At 46.8% G+C, this 14,863-nt stretch overlaps 3 protein-coding genes across 5 annotated transcripts; 1 reads left to right on the forward strand and 2 right to left on the reverse strand.

The window, feature by feature from the left end:
• Positions 1 to 228: 228 nt before the first annotated feature.
• Positions 229 to 1,050, forward strand: LOC126325908 (uncharacterized). The gene has a single exon (XM_049995396.1). It carries the CDS (start codon positions 229 to 231, stop codon positions 1,048 to 1,050), a length of 822 nt encoding a protein of 273 aa, XP_049851353.1.
• Positions 1,051 to 1,196: 146 nt separating this feature from the next.
• Positions 1,197 to 3,440, reverse strand: LOC126325948 (60S ribosomal export protein NMD3-like). The gene is made up of 3 exons (XM_049995456.1): positions 3,362 to 3,440; positions 3,098 to 3,122; positions 1,197 to 2,974 (listed from the first exon to the last, which is right to left on the reverse strand). Exons 1-3 carry the CDS (start codon positions 3,400 to 3,402, stop codon positions 1,457 to 1,459), a joined length of 1,584 nt encoding a protein of 527 aa, XP_049851413.1. The 5' UTR covers positions 3,403 to 3,440; the 3' UTR covers positions 1,197 to 1,456.
• A 3,689-nt stretch (positions 3,441 to 7,129) lies between these two features.
• LOC126325953 (sphingolipid delta(4)-desaturase DES1-like) lies at positions 7,130 to 13,094 on the reverse strand. Of its 3 annotated transcripts, XR_007560426.1 has the most exons (5): positions 12,424 to 13,094; positions 12,261 to 12,300; positions 10,562 to 11,896; positions 9,398 to 10,341; positions 7,582 to 9,330 (listed from the first exon to the last, which is right to left on the reverse strand). XR_007560426.1 is itself a non-coding variant. In XM_049995461.1 (3 exons), the coding sequence occupies exons 1-3, from the start codon at positions 12,792 to 12,794 to the stop codon at positions 11,291 to 11,293; spliced, it is 1,017 nt and encodes a 338-aa protein (XP_049851418.1). In that variant the 5' UTR covers positions 12,795 to 13,094; the 3' UTR covers positions 10,043 to 11,290. The 3 variants fall into 3 exon arrangements, 2 of the variants coding, with proteins under 2 accessions (XP_049851417.1, XP_049851418.1); XM_049995461.1 differs by lacking the exon at positions 7,582 to 9,330 and having other exon boundaries at positions 10,043 to 11,896; XM_049995460.1 differs by lacking the exons at positions 10,562 to 11,896; positions 12,261 to 12,300; positions 12,424 to 13,094 and having other exon boundaries at positions 7,130 to 9,330; positions 9,398 to 9,671.
• Positions 13,095 to 14,863: the final 1,769 nt, after the last annotated feature.

Genomic DNA, 14,863 nt, shown 5'->3' on the forward strand with positions numbered 1-14,863 from the left:
CTGCAAAAAAAAAAAAAAAATTACAGATGTAAACACGCTTTTTTCTGAGCACTACCTTTTTTTTTTTGAGCGCGAATTGAAGGAACGGCCGCACGCCCTTGAAAAAAGCTGAGCGCTCGTTGTTGTTGAAGCGTCCCGATTCGGCTCTAGAAACTGTGTTTTTTTTTTTTTTTTGCTTCCACGCGTCAAGCCTCGATTTCCCCACTACCCTTTCAAGTTCGACCAGCCATGATAGAATGCCACGGAGGTGACTCTGGTTTTCTGGTAAACAACTCCACCGAGTACACGGCTTCTGCCGGCGCTTACTCCGGGGGCCGCCAGCAGCACACGTCCTTAGTTCCCGTCACCATTCGGCAAATCCAACTTGCTCAAGTCGACACCGAAGACTACTTTTTGATAGACATGCAGAACGTGAGCCAAGTCCGCGTGATCGGCCAAATACTCAGCGTCCCCTTTGCCACGTCGAATTTAACTCATACGTACATCATTGACGACGGAACCGCTAAGATCGACGTCCGCGTGTGGCTTCACGAAGACGCCGATGGCGTCCTTGACTACCACGCCAGCAAAAAACACGAGTGGCGAGAAGGAGTGTACGTGGTAGTCTACGGATCCATCAAGTTGAACGCCAACAAGAGGTCTATTGTCGCGTCGCGTATGAAAACCATTACAGACTACAACGAAATCGCTCATCACTTCATCCAGATCATCTACGTTCACCTATACAACACCAAAAAGGCGGCCGGCACCCTCGATGCCGGCAACGCATCGAGCGCAGCTTCGAAGAAGGACTCCTACGAACAGTACGCGAATCCCTACAAGATACAGAAGCACTCAAACCGGCAGACGGAAGACGAGCAATTGTGCGGAGAGACCGAGAAAAAAATCATCAGCCTGTGCAAGAACTCACCTCAACACGGCATCAGCATCAAGCAGCTCTGTGACGCTTGTCCGAACGTGACCCAGAAAGAGATGGAGACCACCCTCGATAACCTGTCGAGAGTGGGGCTAGTTTTCTCGACGATCACCAATCACTGGAAGGCAGAATGAAAAAAAAAAAAAAAAAATCGCCCTTTGAATGCCATTTCGAAAACCTGCAATAAAACCGTTTCCGTTGGCGATGCCGCGAAGGGGGCACTCCACCGCCCCATTTCTCGGCACGGCCAGCCAATCTGCAATAATATTCATAGCTAGCGTATACAAATAAAGACCGCGTGAACGCGCGAGTCCACCACCACAAATTAGCTTTATTTCTATCAAAACGGGCCATAAGCTTTTTTTTTTTCCAAACTTTTGCACAAGTAAACAAGTTTGCACACACAAACATGACGAAGTTTGCACATGTATCATAGAGCGTCCAGCGCTCTTTTTGTTCTCCTTTTAAGTCCCGTTTCTAAAGTCTGTCGCCGCTATTCGAGCGCCTCCCTCCCCCTCCTTCCCACCACAAGCCCGTCCGTCACTTCTCCTCTACGTCTAAACTGTCAAAATCGTCTAGGAGCTCGTCTAAGCTTATTTCCGGCCACTTCTCCCCATCCTCCTCCGACGTGTGCTCGCACGCTTCCATCGTCTCTGCGTCGGACACCTCCATTTTTTGAGGGGCGTTGGAGCGAGCTTCTCCACCTGTTTTTTTGTACAGACAGACGTTCTTTCGCGCTTCTGCATCTTCTTCCAGCTCCTGCAAAAATTGCTCATAGTCCTCTTGCTCTTTTTCGCAGTCGCTCGCGTTCATGTTGCGCTCTACTTCGAACTCCTTCGCGAGCGACTTCAGCTTCCAATTTCTCCTCCCCCTTCTCGCAGAAGGACACCTCTTGACCAGTATGACGTCTGGACGGTCCTCGTCCGCGCGCTCGCTGCCCCGCCTCCTTTTTGAGTACTCCGGCACCTCGGACGCCCTGTTGATCGTCTCCAAGTCGTACCCAAGGACCTTTTGACCCGCTCGAATCCATCTTCCCAAATGTGACAAAACCTGAAACTGAGCATCGCTCCGGCCCAGGTCCGACATCCTTGCGACGGTGACGTAGCACAACTGGTGGTTTCTAGAAGAAGACGGTAATGGAGCGGACGCGAATTCTACATCCAAAACCAAAAATTCAGTCAGTTGAGCCTTGGTCGCTAACACGTGAAGCGGCTGAGCCCAAAACTGGCTCGGCTGCACCTCCCGCATCATCAACGTCGAGGGATCTATCAGGTGAATCACATTGGATATCTTGGCCACCAACAGCCACGGACTCATGCCGCCAAAGTTACGACGCTGCTTCGTCGACAAATACACCAAATCCTCTTTGCAAACCGGAACCAACTCGACCGGAATGCTCCACTTGTACTGGTACGTGTTGCTCTTGCAGTCGTGCGTCACAAGCTTCTTGTTCAGGCTGGAGCGCGCCGGCACGAACGCGTGCAAAAAGTCCACAAAGTGCTTCGCGTGTGTCAAAGACGAAAAATAAAAATCCAGTCCGTCTCGAATCACCTTGATCGACGATATATAGGAGTGAGCGGCATGTCGCAAAATCACTTGCTCCAGCCACAAAAAAGTACGCTTGTGAGCCACGCGCTGCCGAGCCTGAACCACGGCCGTCCACATGTTCTCGTCCCCGCCTGCTTCATATCTGTGACATTCAGGACAAAACAAACTCGAGACCAAATATTCAATCACAAACGTTTGCTCGAATATCATCGACTGATACACCTGCTTTTGGCACTGTAACTTCACCTTCAGGCGCTTCGAATGGGGCTCCGTGTACACAAACGAGGCGTCAACCAGCCTCACCTTGTTGAGATTTTTAATGCGCCTCAGGCAAAACATCAGCAGCTCCTTGCTCTCTAAACCACACTTCAACCAGCGATTCGGCGGCTCATGGTATCTTCCGCATCCCTTGCACCACTGAATGCTCAGCTGCTTCGAAATGCCCTCAGAGATGTCTACTTCGCAACGTAAACAACTCACACACATGTTCGCCGGGTTCGGAGGAGAAACCTGCCATTCGTAAGTTGTCAGTCCGCTCAACCGGCTCGCACATACAAACAGAGGATGCGCACACGACGCGTCTCTCGCTCTGCACCGCCCTTCCCTCGCGCTGGCCGGCCCCCTCTCACGTACCTGAGTTCCGCACACGCAACATGCTCTACACAAAAAAAAAATTTTAACACAGAGGCACAAGCACTGCCGTCAGCAAAATCGCACCGATTTCGGCATCGTCCTCTCACAAAAGCGCCTCAACCCCCGTCTTTCTCTCGGAGACGTCGTACTGCCTTAAAGCAGGCCCCGACAAGGGGATTGCAGGCACCTCTCTCGAACTGTACCGCCCCCGATTGCCCCTCCCCTTCGCACCCGTCGTCCAAAAGCCTGGAAGATCATACGTACACCGCGGCCACTGTCTGAGAACCCCAGTCATGCGTCTCCATCTCTGTTCATTCCGACTACCTCTGCGAGAAAAAAAAGCAGCAAAAACTCCTCGCGCAAATTTTTTTGCTGGATAAGTTCCAGATTCTTCTCTTTTCGCGTCTCAACGCGTCAATTCCCCTGCGCGTCGACCATCGGACTCCTCTCTCAAGGCGTCCACGCGCGGCGCCCAAATCCGCGCGGAGAATCTTTCGGCACGCATCCTCGAAGACCCGCGCAAAAGGGGCCGCGAGTCCGTTCAAGCGCTCGAGGTCTCTTGGCAGAGCCTGCCAGAAAAGAAACAGAAAAGTCCTGTAACGAGCGATTCGAGCGCCAGCAACGAGCGTCAAGCGCTCCCCGGTAAACGCCCAGAGGTGCCATTGGCGAGCACCGTGAGCTTACCCTCGGGGTCGGCGAACTAACGCCCTCTGGAGGAAAGAAAGCAACGAGAGAGGTGACAGCGAGCCGTCCTTCGCTCTCTCTCTGAGAGGCTGTACCTTGTGATTTGAAAAAAAATTTTTTTGTACGGACTTGTGTTTCGGTTAAAAGAAAAAACGCGTCAGGCTTGCGTATCAGGTTGCAGTCGGCGTACGAATTGAGCGACGCTGCTTCGTGGTGAAGCTGCCTAGAACCGGACGCGCGACGAGTACTCGCGGATGCGCTTCGAAGGCTATATTCCTGGCCCAGGAAGGAGAGGGACGTCCGTTCCTCGCTCGGCGATGGCACTGAAGAAAGCAAGTCAGAGGTGTTGCGAGCATGCGTTCTTAGAAGCGGTTCGCAGGCCTGAACGCCGCATGCCAAAAATGCTGGGTGGATTGGTCGGGAGAGCGATTCGAATACGTGCAATCAAGCATATCGGGGAGCTCTGCTGAGTTTGCGCATGAATGTCTAGCGCAACGAGAGCTCGGATGACGTCCCCTTCCACTAGATACTGTCTGTAGTTATTGAATTTTTTTAATATATCAATTCAAAGTGTGAAATTTTGCTATAAAAAAAAAACGTGAACTTTGGTGCAGCGCTGTGGATTCGACCAGCGCAAGGCGGGGGTGTCAATTAGAAAGGGCCCTAGTTCTGGGCTACGGGTTTAACCGGCGTAGACTTGTTGACGCGCGTTTAGTGTCACGATGTTCCGATGCAAAAATGATGGTGTTCACCAGTGTTTGGTTGCTTGGTCATCTCTGTTGGCGAATAGCGCCGCCGAATGGCTAAATCGGTGTTAGTCGAGGGGGGAGGGGAAGAAAAAAGGATGCGAGGGCACGTTTGGAACCCTCGTTGAGGGTTCTTTCGCGGTATAGAGCTTGTATCTTTTATCTTCTTTGCGGAAAAAGAAGAGAAGATGGAGCTGACATTCGGCCAATCAAGTTTTGCACAGAATGCAAGAAAATTTTGGAGCTCTAGTCGAAGCTAAAACCGGCAATTCTCCACGTTGCATCTCCGTATATAACTCGGTCCATTGTGCGTTTGGCTTCGGCCAGACCAGCGAGCGAAACGTCCGCAATTTTTTTCCTCTTGTCGTCATGGACGAAAAGCCGGGGTAGGCTGTCCAAGTTGAGTCGCGCGGCAATTTCGACTCCGTGTCCTTCCTGGACCTGGAAGGATTCAGATGTTTTGTCGCGTCGATAGTCCTTGGCGATAGCGTCCAGAATGTTTTGGGTGTGTGTGCTTGGATGAGGGTCGAGGATTGAGACGACGCACAATTTGGTCTGTTGTTGAAGGGTTTGAATGAGCTCGTCGGGCTGGATTTTTTTCCAAACGAGAGAAGAGTTGGAGTGATTAGATGACAAATTTTGTGGACGGTCGCTGGAAAAACTGGAGCGAACGAGACTTCCAATAGCTTCGACGAGAGACGACGCCGAGATCTTTCCGCCGTAAACGATGGCGTCTTGGTTATGGGGAGTCTTCACTGTCGAAGTTGGAGAGGAGTCGACGTGATGGCGTTCAGACAGCCGACCTTTATCGAAGATCTGATAAAATATGGCGTCGCCTTTGAAGCGCATGGCGAGCGACTTGCAGAGTGAAGAAACATCGCCACGGTCGGTAAGTAGGGCTACGACAAGCAGAGGGTTGGACTCGTCCAGAGCGGTCATCGATTGATCCGACGCGCTTGTTTGCAGGAGTTTGACACAATTTTCCATGCTGTTTATCAAAAAATTGACGATGGCCGAGGCAGTGCGCTGTCCGGCGTAATCCGTGGGAGACGGTGAGTCGGGAGAGAAGGGTTTGATCGTTGGGGGTAGCCAAGAATATTGAAGCGAGACGAAAGCGATTGCTCAACTGTCGCGTCTACCCTTGCGACGACGGAAATGCCCTCCAAATTGGAAGCGAGCTGCTCATAGACGGGAACGATTCGTTGACCTGCGTGTGTTCAAAGAAGCTTTTTTAGGCAATAGGATAGCGCTTATTAGCAAAAACGTTCATGCATCCTACCTCGATAACGCGTAGCTATTTTTTGCGTCCTCAATAGTAACGTCTGCGGCGCTTGAGTCGGCTGAATGATTTGCAGCAAGAGACGCGATTTTTCTCTAAATTTTACAAAGATATGCGAATTGTCTCTTGACGTGAAGCGCGCGGAGAGTATATTGATAGCAGAACGTTCGTCGAACGAATTCCACGAAACACTTTTTTTTTTTTGTCAAAGTCGGTGCTCCTTCAGCACTCCCTCTAACAAGCATCATGACGTGCTAGGCCCTGATTTTATATTTCCGCGCGAAACCGACATACATCAACCGCACCAGGGCGCGTAAAATTCGACGAGAACAGGAACCCTGCTCTTCAGCACGATTTGGTCGAAATTTGCGTCGCTCAACTCGACGACGTCACTTTTTGTTGAACACGACGCGAAGCAGAGCAGTGCAGACACGAAAATGTGGACGAGTTCCCATTATTGAAAACGACTGTTCTGAATTCTAAGCACGCGGATGATTTTTTTATCTTGACGGGTGGGCAAACAAAGAGCAATGTTTTTGTACAGAAAAAGATTAAAAAATTATCCAAAAGAGTCGGCCCTAAAAAATTACTTTTTACCTCTGTTGGCCACCACGGTTTTGTGCGTCGAGACCTGCTTTGAAAATAATACATGCAATTGGGTATTTCGCCTGCCTGTTCACATCCACAATCGACGCTTTGTGACGGATGTCCTGATTGTCGCAGCTTCCTTCCGTTCTCTGACAAAAAAAAGTAAAAAATAACTCCTTCAGTAGTTTGCCGACCATTAAAATCATACTATGTCGACGGCTACGCTGTTCACTGATCAATTCGAAATCAAACACGTTAACTATGGGGGCGTCTATTTTGATAAAGGCACGTCTTCATCGATAGCATGACAGGGCTGCCGGTCAACGATTCTGATGCTTCATCGAATGAAGCGTATCTTTGGTACTTAGAGTTTTTTGACTCATCTGTCGCGCATGCGTCCACCCCAAAATCTCTAGTGTCTCGGATAGATAGTCACAGCGAGACTTATGAGACCGAGCTGGTCGTCGATATCAACACCGAAATATATCCAGTAAAAGTGGGGGACAAGTTCACTCTGATGTTGGCCTCTACGCTTCACTTAGACGACACCCCGGACACCGGATACCACAGCCAAATCAAAGGTCCGAGCTTGATGGACAAATTCGAATACGTGATGCACGGAAAAATTTTCAGAATGAAGGAAGAACAAGGAGGGAGAATGTACGCCTACACAAAAAAAAAAAAAAAAAACGGGACCTTGACCACGCGACGGACGACCCGTTATCGGATTCTCTATTTTTGCGTAGCGCATCGCCAAAGCCATTTTAACGCGTCCTTTTTAGTACCGTATTTGCTAGTTATGGTGGCCTGCTGATGACTCTGAAAGGCGCACAACTAGACCTTTCAAAGATGCAACTAGATTCCATGATCTACTTTCTCATGCGCAAGATATGACCGCGCCCGTGTTTGGGCGGTAATCCGTACTCGCAAGTTTCGCGCGTATCCAGTCGCAGACAAGATAATGTACCAAGAGTTGCGACGCTAAAAAGGTGTAGAGAAAACCGATGCGTCATTTTTTTTTTTCATTACTCGCTTTGACGGCCGCCCAGCGCAGCGAGTCGCTTAGTGGTATCCTCGCTGTCTAAGCGGAGTTTTCCAGCGATTACGCGGTATAGCTTCGTCAGGTGTAGCAATCTCTGTAGATTAAATCGTGTAAAATATACAAGCGCATAACGAAAAATGCGAAATTTTTTTTTATGATGTTATCTTGCTAGGAACGCGTATTGTGTTGCATCTTACAACGGCCCACATTAGTGAGCGCGTTTATTGCCCAATTCGGCTGGCCGCGCAGATATTAATTGGGCTTTTTTTCATCTATCTGTTTAATAGATTCAAACACCTTGTCTTTGGATGCTTGTTCGAAAGCCTTTACTGCATCGAGAATAGCTGGATTGCTCAAGCCCAGAATCCTGGCTGCTAGTACCGCAGCGTTCTTCGAATTATCAATAGCCATGGTAGCAACCGGAATATCCGGTGGCATTTGGACGATGCTGAGCAATGAGTCGATTCCAAGAAGAGCCCTTGACTTGACAGGAACCCCTATGACCGGTACAGATGTCAAGGAGGAAACCATGCCCGGGAGGTGAGCAGCGCCCCCCGCGCCGGCAATGACAACCTTAATGCCCCTCTTCATGACGGATGATGCATATTCGTACAGTCTCTCTGGAGTACGGTGAGCAGAGACAATGGTCATTTCGAAGGGAATTTGCATGCTTGACAGCAACGATGATGCACCTGTCATAACTTCCAAATCAGAAATAGATCCCATGATGATGCTAACAAGAGGTTGATTATCAACAGCGTTATGTATTTTTGTAGCCCGCGAATTGGTGGCTTCCTCCCATCTAAGTAACGCTTCTTGGTCTAGAGTTTTCAAAAAGTCGTCTCCAAACCATTTGTATTTCATTACGTGAGACCAACCTTCCTTAATTGCTTCAAGAGTAGACCCTACTATATTGATGTGTCCCAATTTTCGACCTTCCATGAATTTCTTTCTATATGTATAGACATGAACATTTGCTGGCAATGTCTCTGATTTCTGAAAGCAATCTAACAGAGACTGGATGCCTAGTTTGGAATTTCCCAAGGCGTTGATCATCAATGCGTACTTTTCCCTCATAACCATGGGCTTCAGAGGAATAGAAAGAATACACCGTAGGTGTTGCTCAAATTGGGAAACAAGACAAGCATCCATAGTGTAGTGACCGGTGTTGTGAGGGCGGCAGCAAATTTCGTTAACAAAGAGTTTGAAATTAGGTTTGCTGCTCTCTTTATCTTCTTTAGTATCAAAAACCAAGAAGAGCTCAACGCCGAAGATCCCAGCAGTTGTGTCTTTGCCGTCTGGCCCGCGTTCAACGGGTAACGCCGCAATAGTTCTGCAGGCAAGCTCTTCGGCCTCCCTTTTGATAGACGGGTGTATATCGGCTGGTGCCTTTGAAACGTGCAGAATACCGTTGCAGTGGAACGATTCAGTGACAGGATAATTGAAGACTTCCACTTCATGTTTTACAAATCGAAAACCTGATTGATCAAAATCCGTTAAGTCAGGCGCATCTTTAACGGGGCAGCGACGTCTAGCAACTATCACTGAAAGCTCTTTATCGAAATTCACATATTCTTCAACATAATGGTTATCAAGTTCTTCCATTGCAGGCATTTCTGATTTGGAACCCACGAAAATTACGCCACGACCATCATAACTTCCGAAATTAGACTTGATAAGGAAGGGAAATACCCCCCTTTCATAGGTCTTCTGTATTGAACTAAATTGCGCAGTAGGGATGCCTTTCTCTTTAAAAAACGTCTTCTGTTTAAATTTATTTTGAATTATTGAAAGACATTCGACCGATGGGCAAATAATATATCCCGGTAAATTACGGCTCGCCCCACTAACATCTACGCCTTCGTAGTCGAACGTGACGACACTAGGAGGGGGGCTAAAGGTGCCTTAATATTAGAAAACTGTTTTTTTTAAAAAGCTTAGTTTCGTACTCGACCACTTACTCTAGCTCTTCAATTGCTTTGTTCCCCCAACTGGAAGAGAAATAAGATGGATCAAATAATGATAAATTAGTATCAATAAACGAGCATGGACAATCACTTTCCTTAGTCAGAACAGTCGTTTTTACACCTATTCGATTAGCAGCTTGAACCATCATCAAGGCGAGTTGGCCTCCGCCGACAATTGCGACATTGCCACCTGTACAATACTCCATAAAAGCGTCAACAGCAGACAATGCGAGCAGACGATACACAGGTGTATATCTCAAGAAAGGAAATAAATCAAACCCCACTTCAAAATATTTTAGAGCTCGACCTATAACGCAACAAATTCGAAGGCGCAATCATTATGCCTGTTTTCGACCAAAAAATGTAAGGGTAGCAGTTGTCTGGCGGTGACGTTTTGTGTTCACGTTCGTTACCGGTACGCAATCCTCTAGACCAGAATATATGTGTAGGCTAGGAGAATTGTCCATCAAGTTTGATTACTGCTGAAATTGAAATGTTGTCTGACGACACAGCGGGTTGTAATACGCCCATGTGGCTGAGGTAACGAAAACGTACACAATGACCTTTAGGGTCCTTCTGTAGATTGGTTTTTCAAACTCTTGGTGATAAAGGCTTTAAATTGAACAGAATTCATTCGGATGAAATTAGGATGCTTTGTATTGTAAGTTTTAGGTCGTAAGAAATAAGCTGTATTTTTTTTCGGTTTTCCCAGTCTTCTGTTCTCTTTTTCATGGGCGCAGACGGAGGTACAGTTCCTACTCGCAGTGACCAGGTCAAAGTTAAGAAACACTCGATTACCCTTGACCCATCTGAGGCACTCCGTATTCGTTGGTCCACTTGCGCGCTGTCTTCTCTCCCGCTTTCTCTGCCGATATGTTGCGATCCCTTCGGAAATTTGCTTAACCTAGAGGCCGTACTGGAAGCGCTGCTGAACAAATCTAAGGTTTTGAAAAGGCGACACGGAATCAGGTCCAAAAATGTACATCGTACAATCAATGTTTGTGTAGTTCTTCAACATCCACGGGTGTCGGATCGACAAGAGAGAAAAAAAGAGCTGCAGAGATTCGCGACCCATCACCATGTCGCGAAGCTTACACAGACGCGCAAAAGCGCCCTCGACCCGATAATCACCCGTGAATGCTCACATGACACACGTACAGAGTAACAGGACGACTTCTTTCGGCCAGCTGACCTGCTTTGCGTTCTATAACAGGACATCTTGAAGTTGAATATAACGGTTAATCCTAAATACGAAGAATCGCTTTCCAAGGTGAATTCTAGCAACGTCAAGTCCGGACTCACCGGCCCATTTATCTGTCCGATCTCAGGCCTCGAGTCTACTGGTAATATCAGGTTCGTCGCTCTCAAGCCCTGTGGCCATGTCCTTTCTGAACGTTCGCTCAAGAATACTTCCGCGGACCAATGTCCACAATGCCAGGTAAACATCGAGCAAGTCGTGACGCTGGTGCCTCCCCTGAATCAGGGACGTGTTGAAGCCACACATAACGAAAGGGCCGGTAACGATGTCAAGACGAAAAAAGTTAAACCCAATTAGGCGCCGCCTGTCAGCAGCTGTCCGACGAACAGAGGAAGTGAAGAAGAGCCTTAGCGAAAATGATTACCCCAACGGCGTGAACCGCTTCGATTAGCCAAAACATCTGAAAGGACCAATTTCCCTCGTTGCAGTTTACAGTCTTCAAGTTGTCGGTTGCCGCCCATCCAACGAACAGGAGACCGCTGCGTACAAACGACGATGAAGGTGCCAATTTGACATGGCACCACACAGGGTGCTGCTTATGCAAATTTAATCCGTACATATTGCTGTAGTCTGTGCTTCCTCAACAGAGAATTGTCTAGATTACAACGCAGTAGCTATTTGTAGTTGTTTTATTTCACTTCATTTGTTCGTTTTTCGTGCGTATTAGAAGAGTGTTTGTACAAACCACGCTTGCTTGGTCTGATGATGCGCGAAAAGGGTGATATACTTGGATCAAAAATGAAGCGAAGCATAACAGCCACCCAACTTTTGTGACTGTACAGATGGTCGTAGTACTCCGGCGCAATAGCCTTGAGATGGACCAGTCTAGAGCCCGGGACACGAGGGAAGTCGTGGTGCTCATAGTGGTAGCCGGCGTTGTAGGTGACTTTATTTAGGGGGCCGTAGTACGAATACGTCTCCTGTCCTTTGACCCATTCGTAGTGTTCTGATACGAAGTGACCGGCCATAGGATGCAACGACGAGCCAAAAAAGGTTGAGCATAACAAATAAATCAGCGATCGAATGCCAAAAAGATAAACAACAAGAAAGTCGAAGGTGAATTGGATGACCATTTGTAGGAGTTCTAAGTATGTGAATGGCAGGTACTGGTTCGCTAGCGGAACCAGCGTGTAGATCAGCGGCTGAGCGAACAAGAAGAGTGCCTTAGTACTGGCACTGTTAAAGAAGTACCCTTCCCAGGCCATGGGTAGGTCTGGGTCAATGTTGTATTGTCCCTATACGCAAAAAATCGGTTAGAGAGGAGCTGAAGATCTGAAAAAACAAGCTTCTATGCCACTCTTGGGCCAGAAATCACAAATACAGAACGGTGTGTGTGTAGTCAGCTTTGTACACACAGTTGTGCTAGTGTCATTCACAAAGATGGCATATACGGGTGTATTGAGACCGGGCACAAAAAATGCTCTTTTTGATGGTAATGAGAGGGTCGTTTGAAAGGGATTTGGGTACCGAGCGGTGCTGTGTGGCCCCATCGCGGTAACTTTGCTACAGCACAGAAAGGTGTTATAGGGACCAAAATCTTCTAGTCTGTATACCGAGGAATAATCCGCACTGTCAACTTGATGGTCAGAGATTCTGTACCTGATATTGGTGGTGCATCATATGGTACTTTTGAAACGTTCTATAGAGATGTCAAGCGAGTCAGAATGCATCCCACGAACATGCGAAACGAATGAAATTGAACAACGTTTTATGAACTGAGTGGATCCAGACAGCAATGGCAACATAGGTGCATTTCACGTACATTGAGTAGGGCACAGCTATAGGTAGATTGGCAAAAAAACTGAAGAAAGTGTTATGAATTGGTTTTGAGAACATCAGATTGTGAGACAACTCATGAATACCCAGCGACAGAGAATGGTTCAAGGTGCCTCCCCAGATGTATGACGTTATCAGTAGAAATGTCCATGACGCGTCTCTCATGAACACTGCCGTGAGCACTTGCAGAGATACTGTGAGTGTAATCCAATACTTGGACTTGGTGTCTATTCCAAACAAGCTGCGTATTTCAGGATGCTCTCGTAGAATCTCTCTCCTTCGAGTTGCATGAGGCTCTTCGTCATATACCCATGTAAACGTGTCTTTCAAGGGATCCTTTTTGTTATTCAATTCCATCTTCCTTAAACCAATACTGTTTATTGTTCTGTAATTTTAAATATTTCTTTTCTAGGGTAGACACAATAGTATCGTATCAACAAAAAATGTCATGCGTCCTAGCAGCATCAATGTATAAAATGTTGCAGTAATCCATTTTATTAGAGCAGTCGCGTTACACTTTTAGCGCAAACGAAGTATACAACTAGGTCTCAGCAGTTCTAATTCTCAAACTGATAAGGTCATACTGCGGTTTTACTGCGAGTAAATGGTAGCCGTTATCTATTCAGCCGATTAATTGACCTAAGGGCATACAGAGTATTTGAGGCCTTTAAAAAAAACACGGTATTTCACGAGTGCTACAGTTAATTTTGTTGTTGACTGCTGATCGACGAGCTTTGAGTTTTTTTCCCGTTGAGGCCCCAGTCAAACCTACTTGTTGCGGTTGATAGTGGGTTTACGAGAAAAGGATGTGCACATCCGAATTAACACAGGGTATCTCGATAAAGAAAGTTCAGAATTAAGGATGTAAGCGGAGCGTTCTGAAATACGCAAGAGAGTGAGTTTTTCCACGTCTGAACGCAAGACCAGAGCTGTACTGTTGGTTTTTATGTATATGTGGTTTGGCTAGGCGGTGTCATTCTTACATAACTCGGTGATGTTTGTTTGTTGAGGAAATGACAAATTTCCTTGGTACAACTCAACTCAGGGAGCGGGCAGCTTCTAGCGAGACTTGAGCAGCCGAGAAGTTATCTGTTGTCGCGCATCTCTCCGTAAAAGAGAAGTTGGTTGCACACCGAAGTGAAAGCCACGCCTTCTTGCAGATGCCAACAGGCTTGGAGGGCGCTCTCGTGGCCTTGGATAGTTCTGGATAGGCGAAATAGTGAAAACTTTCGACAAGGAAGGCGCAGATAGACCGTCGAGCACACGAACGAAAGACCAAAGCAGACAACTCGACCGACACCAAATCAGTTAATGGAATTTGATTAACAAATACACTCAATTCATGATCTTTGAAAACGTTTCTTTATACTACAGACAAAAAATTGAACCACACCACCGTCATTAGCTTGTTTTAATACGCTCGATAGACATATGTGAGCACCGATGATAGATATATCATGCATGTATAATATTGTTCTATACATGTGTCTATTTTTATTATTCTCAATTATTAATTATACACAAAATCAAATAATAACTGTTCTCGAGCATATCATCAAGATTCAGGTAGTCGACAACCATTACAACATATCTGTGTTATATACTCAGTGTCTACAATTGATTACGGTTTCGTCTCTGCAACATTATTTATCACATATTATTATTTTATTGTTATTGTTTGCTCTATGCAGGCTGATATACATACGCGTACATACGTCACTAACACAAATATCAATACGATTTTGAGTCTATTAGACATTCTTTACTACATTATACTATCCACATACACCTGCTATATCATATCGCCACACAGATTCCGTTTTAGCTATCTACACACTCTTGATCATATCACATTGTCCACATCTACTCTTCTATCATTTTGCTTTTACATGCGATGTTGGCGTTCGGGAGGAGAGAGTACTTTACACAAAAATATATGTTAAGCCAGAACAAAAGGAAGCACGAGGCGTGCCGAGTCGCATTATGCATGTACAGTTTAAAACGCCGCCTGCTTCGCAGTTTTCAACAACTTGACAAGGAAATGGGGCAATATGTCATTTCTTTCCCATGCCGACGTCATGGGAAGAGAAAAAGAAAGGAAGTGCAGGGTGACGTTATAAGAACAAAGCAATACTGATGCTCTCTACTCTGTCCGCCGTAAGAAGCAAGTTTTTGCCAAGAAATCTGAAGTCTGAGTGGGGAGAGTGAGAAATTTTGTTATGCCTAAAAGACGCGCAATACACAGACGATCTTCGAGGACAGCGGGGCGATTTGCCAGATTTTTGACCTAAGTAAACCGATAATATTTGACAAAATAGTTGGAAAGTGTCTGACAGGCCTGAAGGGCCTTCTTCGCGCCTAGGCTGCATTGGATCAGGGATGGCGAGGGGGGATTTGACCAAGAGGAGTCTTAGTGTCTTCTCTCA

Source organism: Schistocerca gregaria, unplaced genomic scaffold (genome assembly GCF_023897955.1).
Source record: "Schistocerca gregaria isolate iqSchGreg1 unplaced genomic scaffold, iqSchGreg1.2 ptg000949l, whole genome shotgun sequence".
In the NCBI taxonomy this organism is placed as follows: Eukaryota; Metazoa; Arthropoda; class Insecta; order Orthoptera; family Acrididae; genus Schistocerca; species Schistocerca gregaria.

Bases quoted from the DNA above. Each gene is read 5' to 3' on its own strand.
- LOC126325908 (XM_049995396.1), top strand. From the start codon at position 229: ATGATAGAATGCCACGGAGGTGACTCTGGTTTTCTGGTAAACAACTCC.
- LOC126325948 (XM_049995456.1), bottom strand. From the start codon at position 3,402: ATGGAGACGCATGACTGGGGTTCTCAGACAGTGGCCGCGGT. The intron at 3,123-3,361 runs GTACGTATGATC...TTTTTTGTGTAG, and splicing joins TCTCAGACAGTGGCCGCGGT to AGCATGTTGCGTGTGCGGAA. The intron at 2,975-3,097 runs GTACGTGAGAGG...TACGAATGGCAG, and splicing joins GTTGCGTGTGCGGAACTCAG to GTTTCTCCTCCGAACCCGGC.
- LOC126325953 (XM_049995460.1), bottom strand. From the start codon at position 9,609: ATGGAGTATTGTACAGGTGGCAATGTCGCAATTGTCGGCGGAGGCCAA. The intron at 9,331-9,397 runs GTAAGTGGTCGA...AGGCACCTTTAG, and splicing joins AAAGCAATTGAAGAGCTAGA to CCCCCCTCCTAGTGTCGTCA.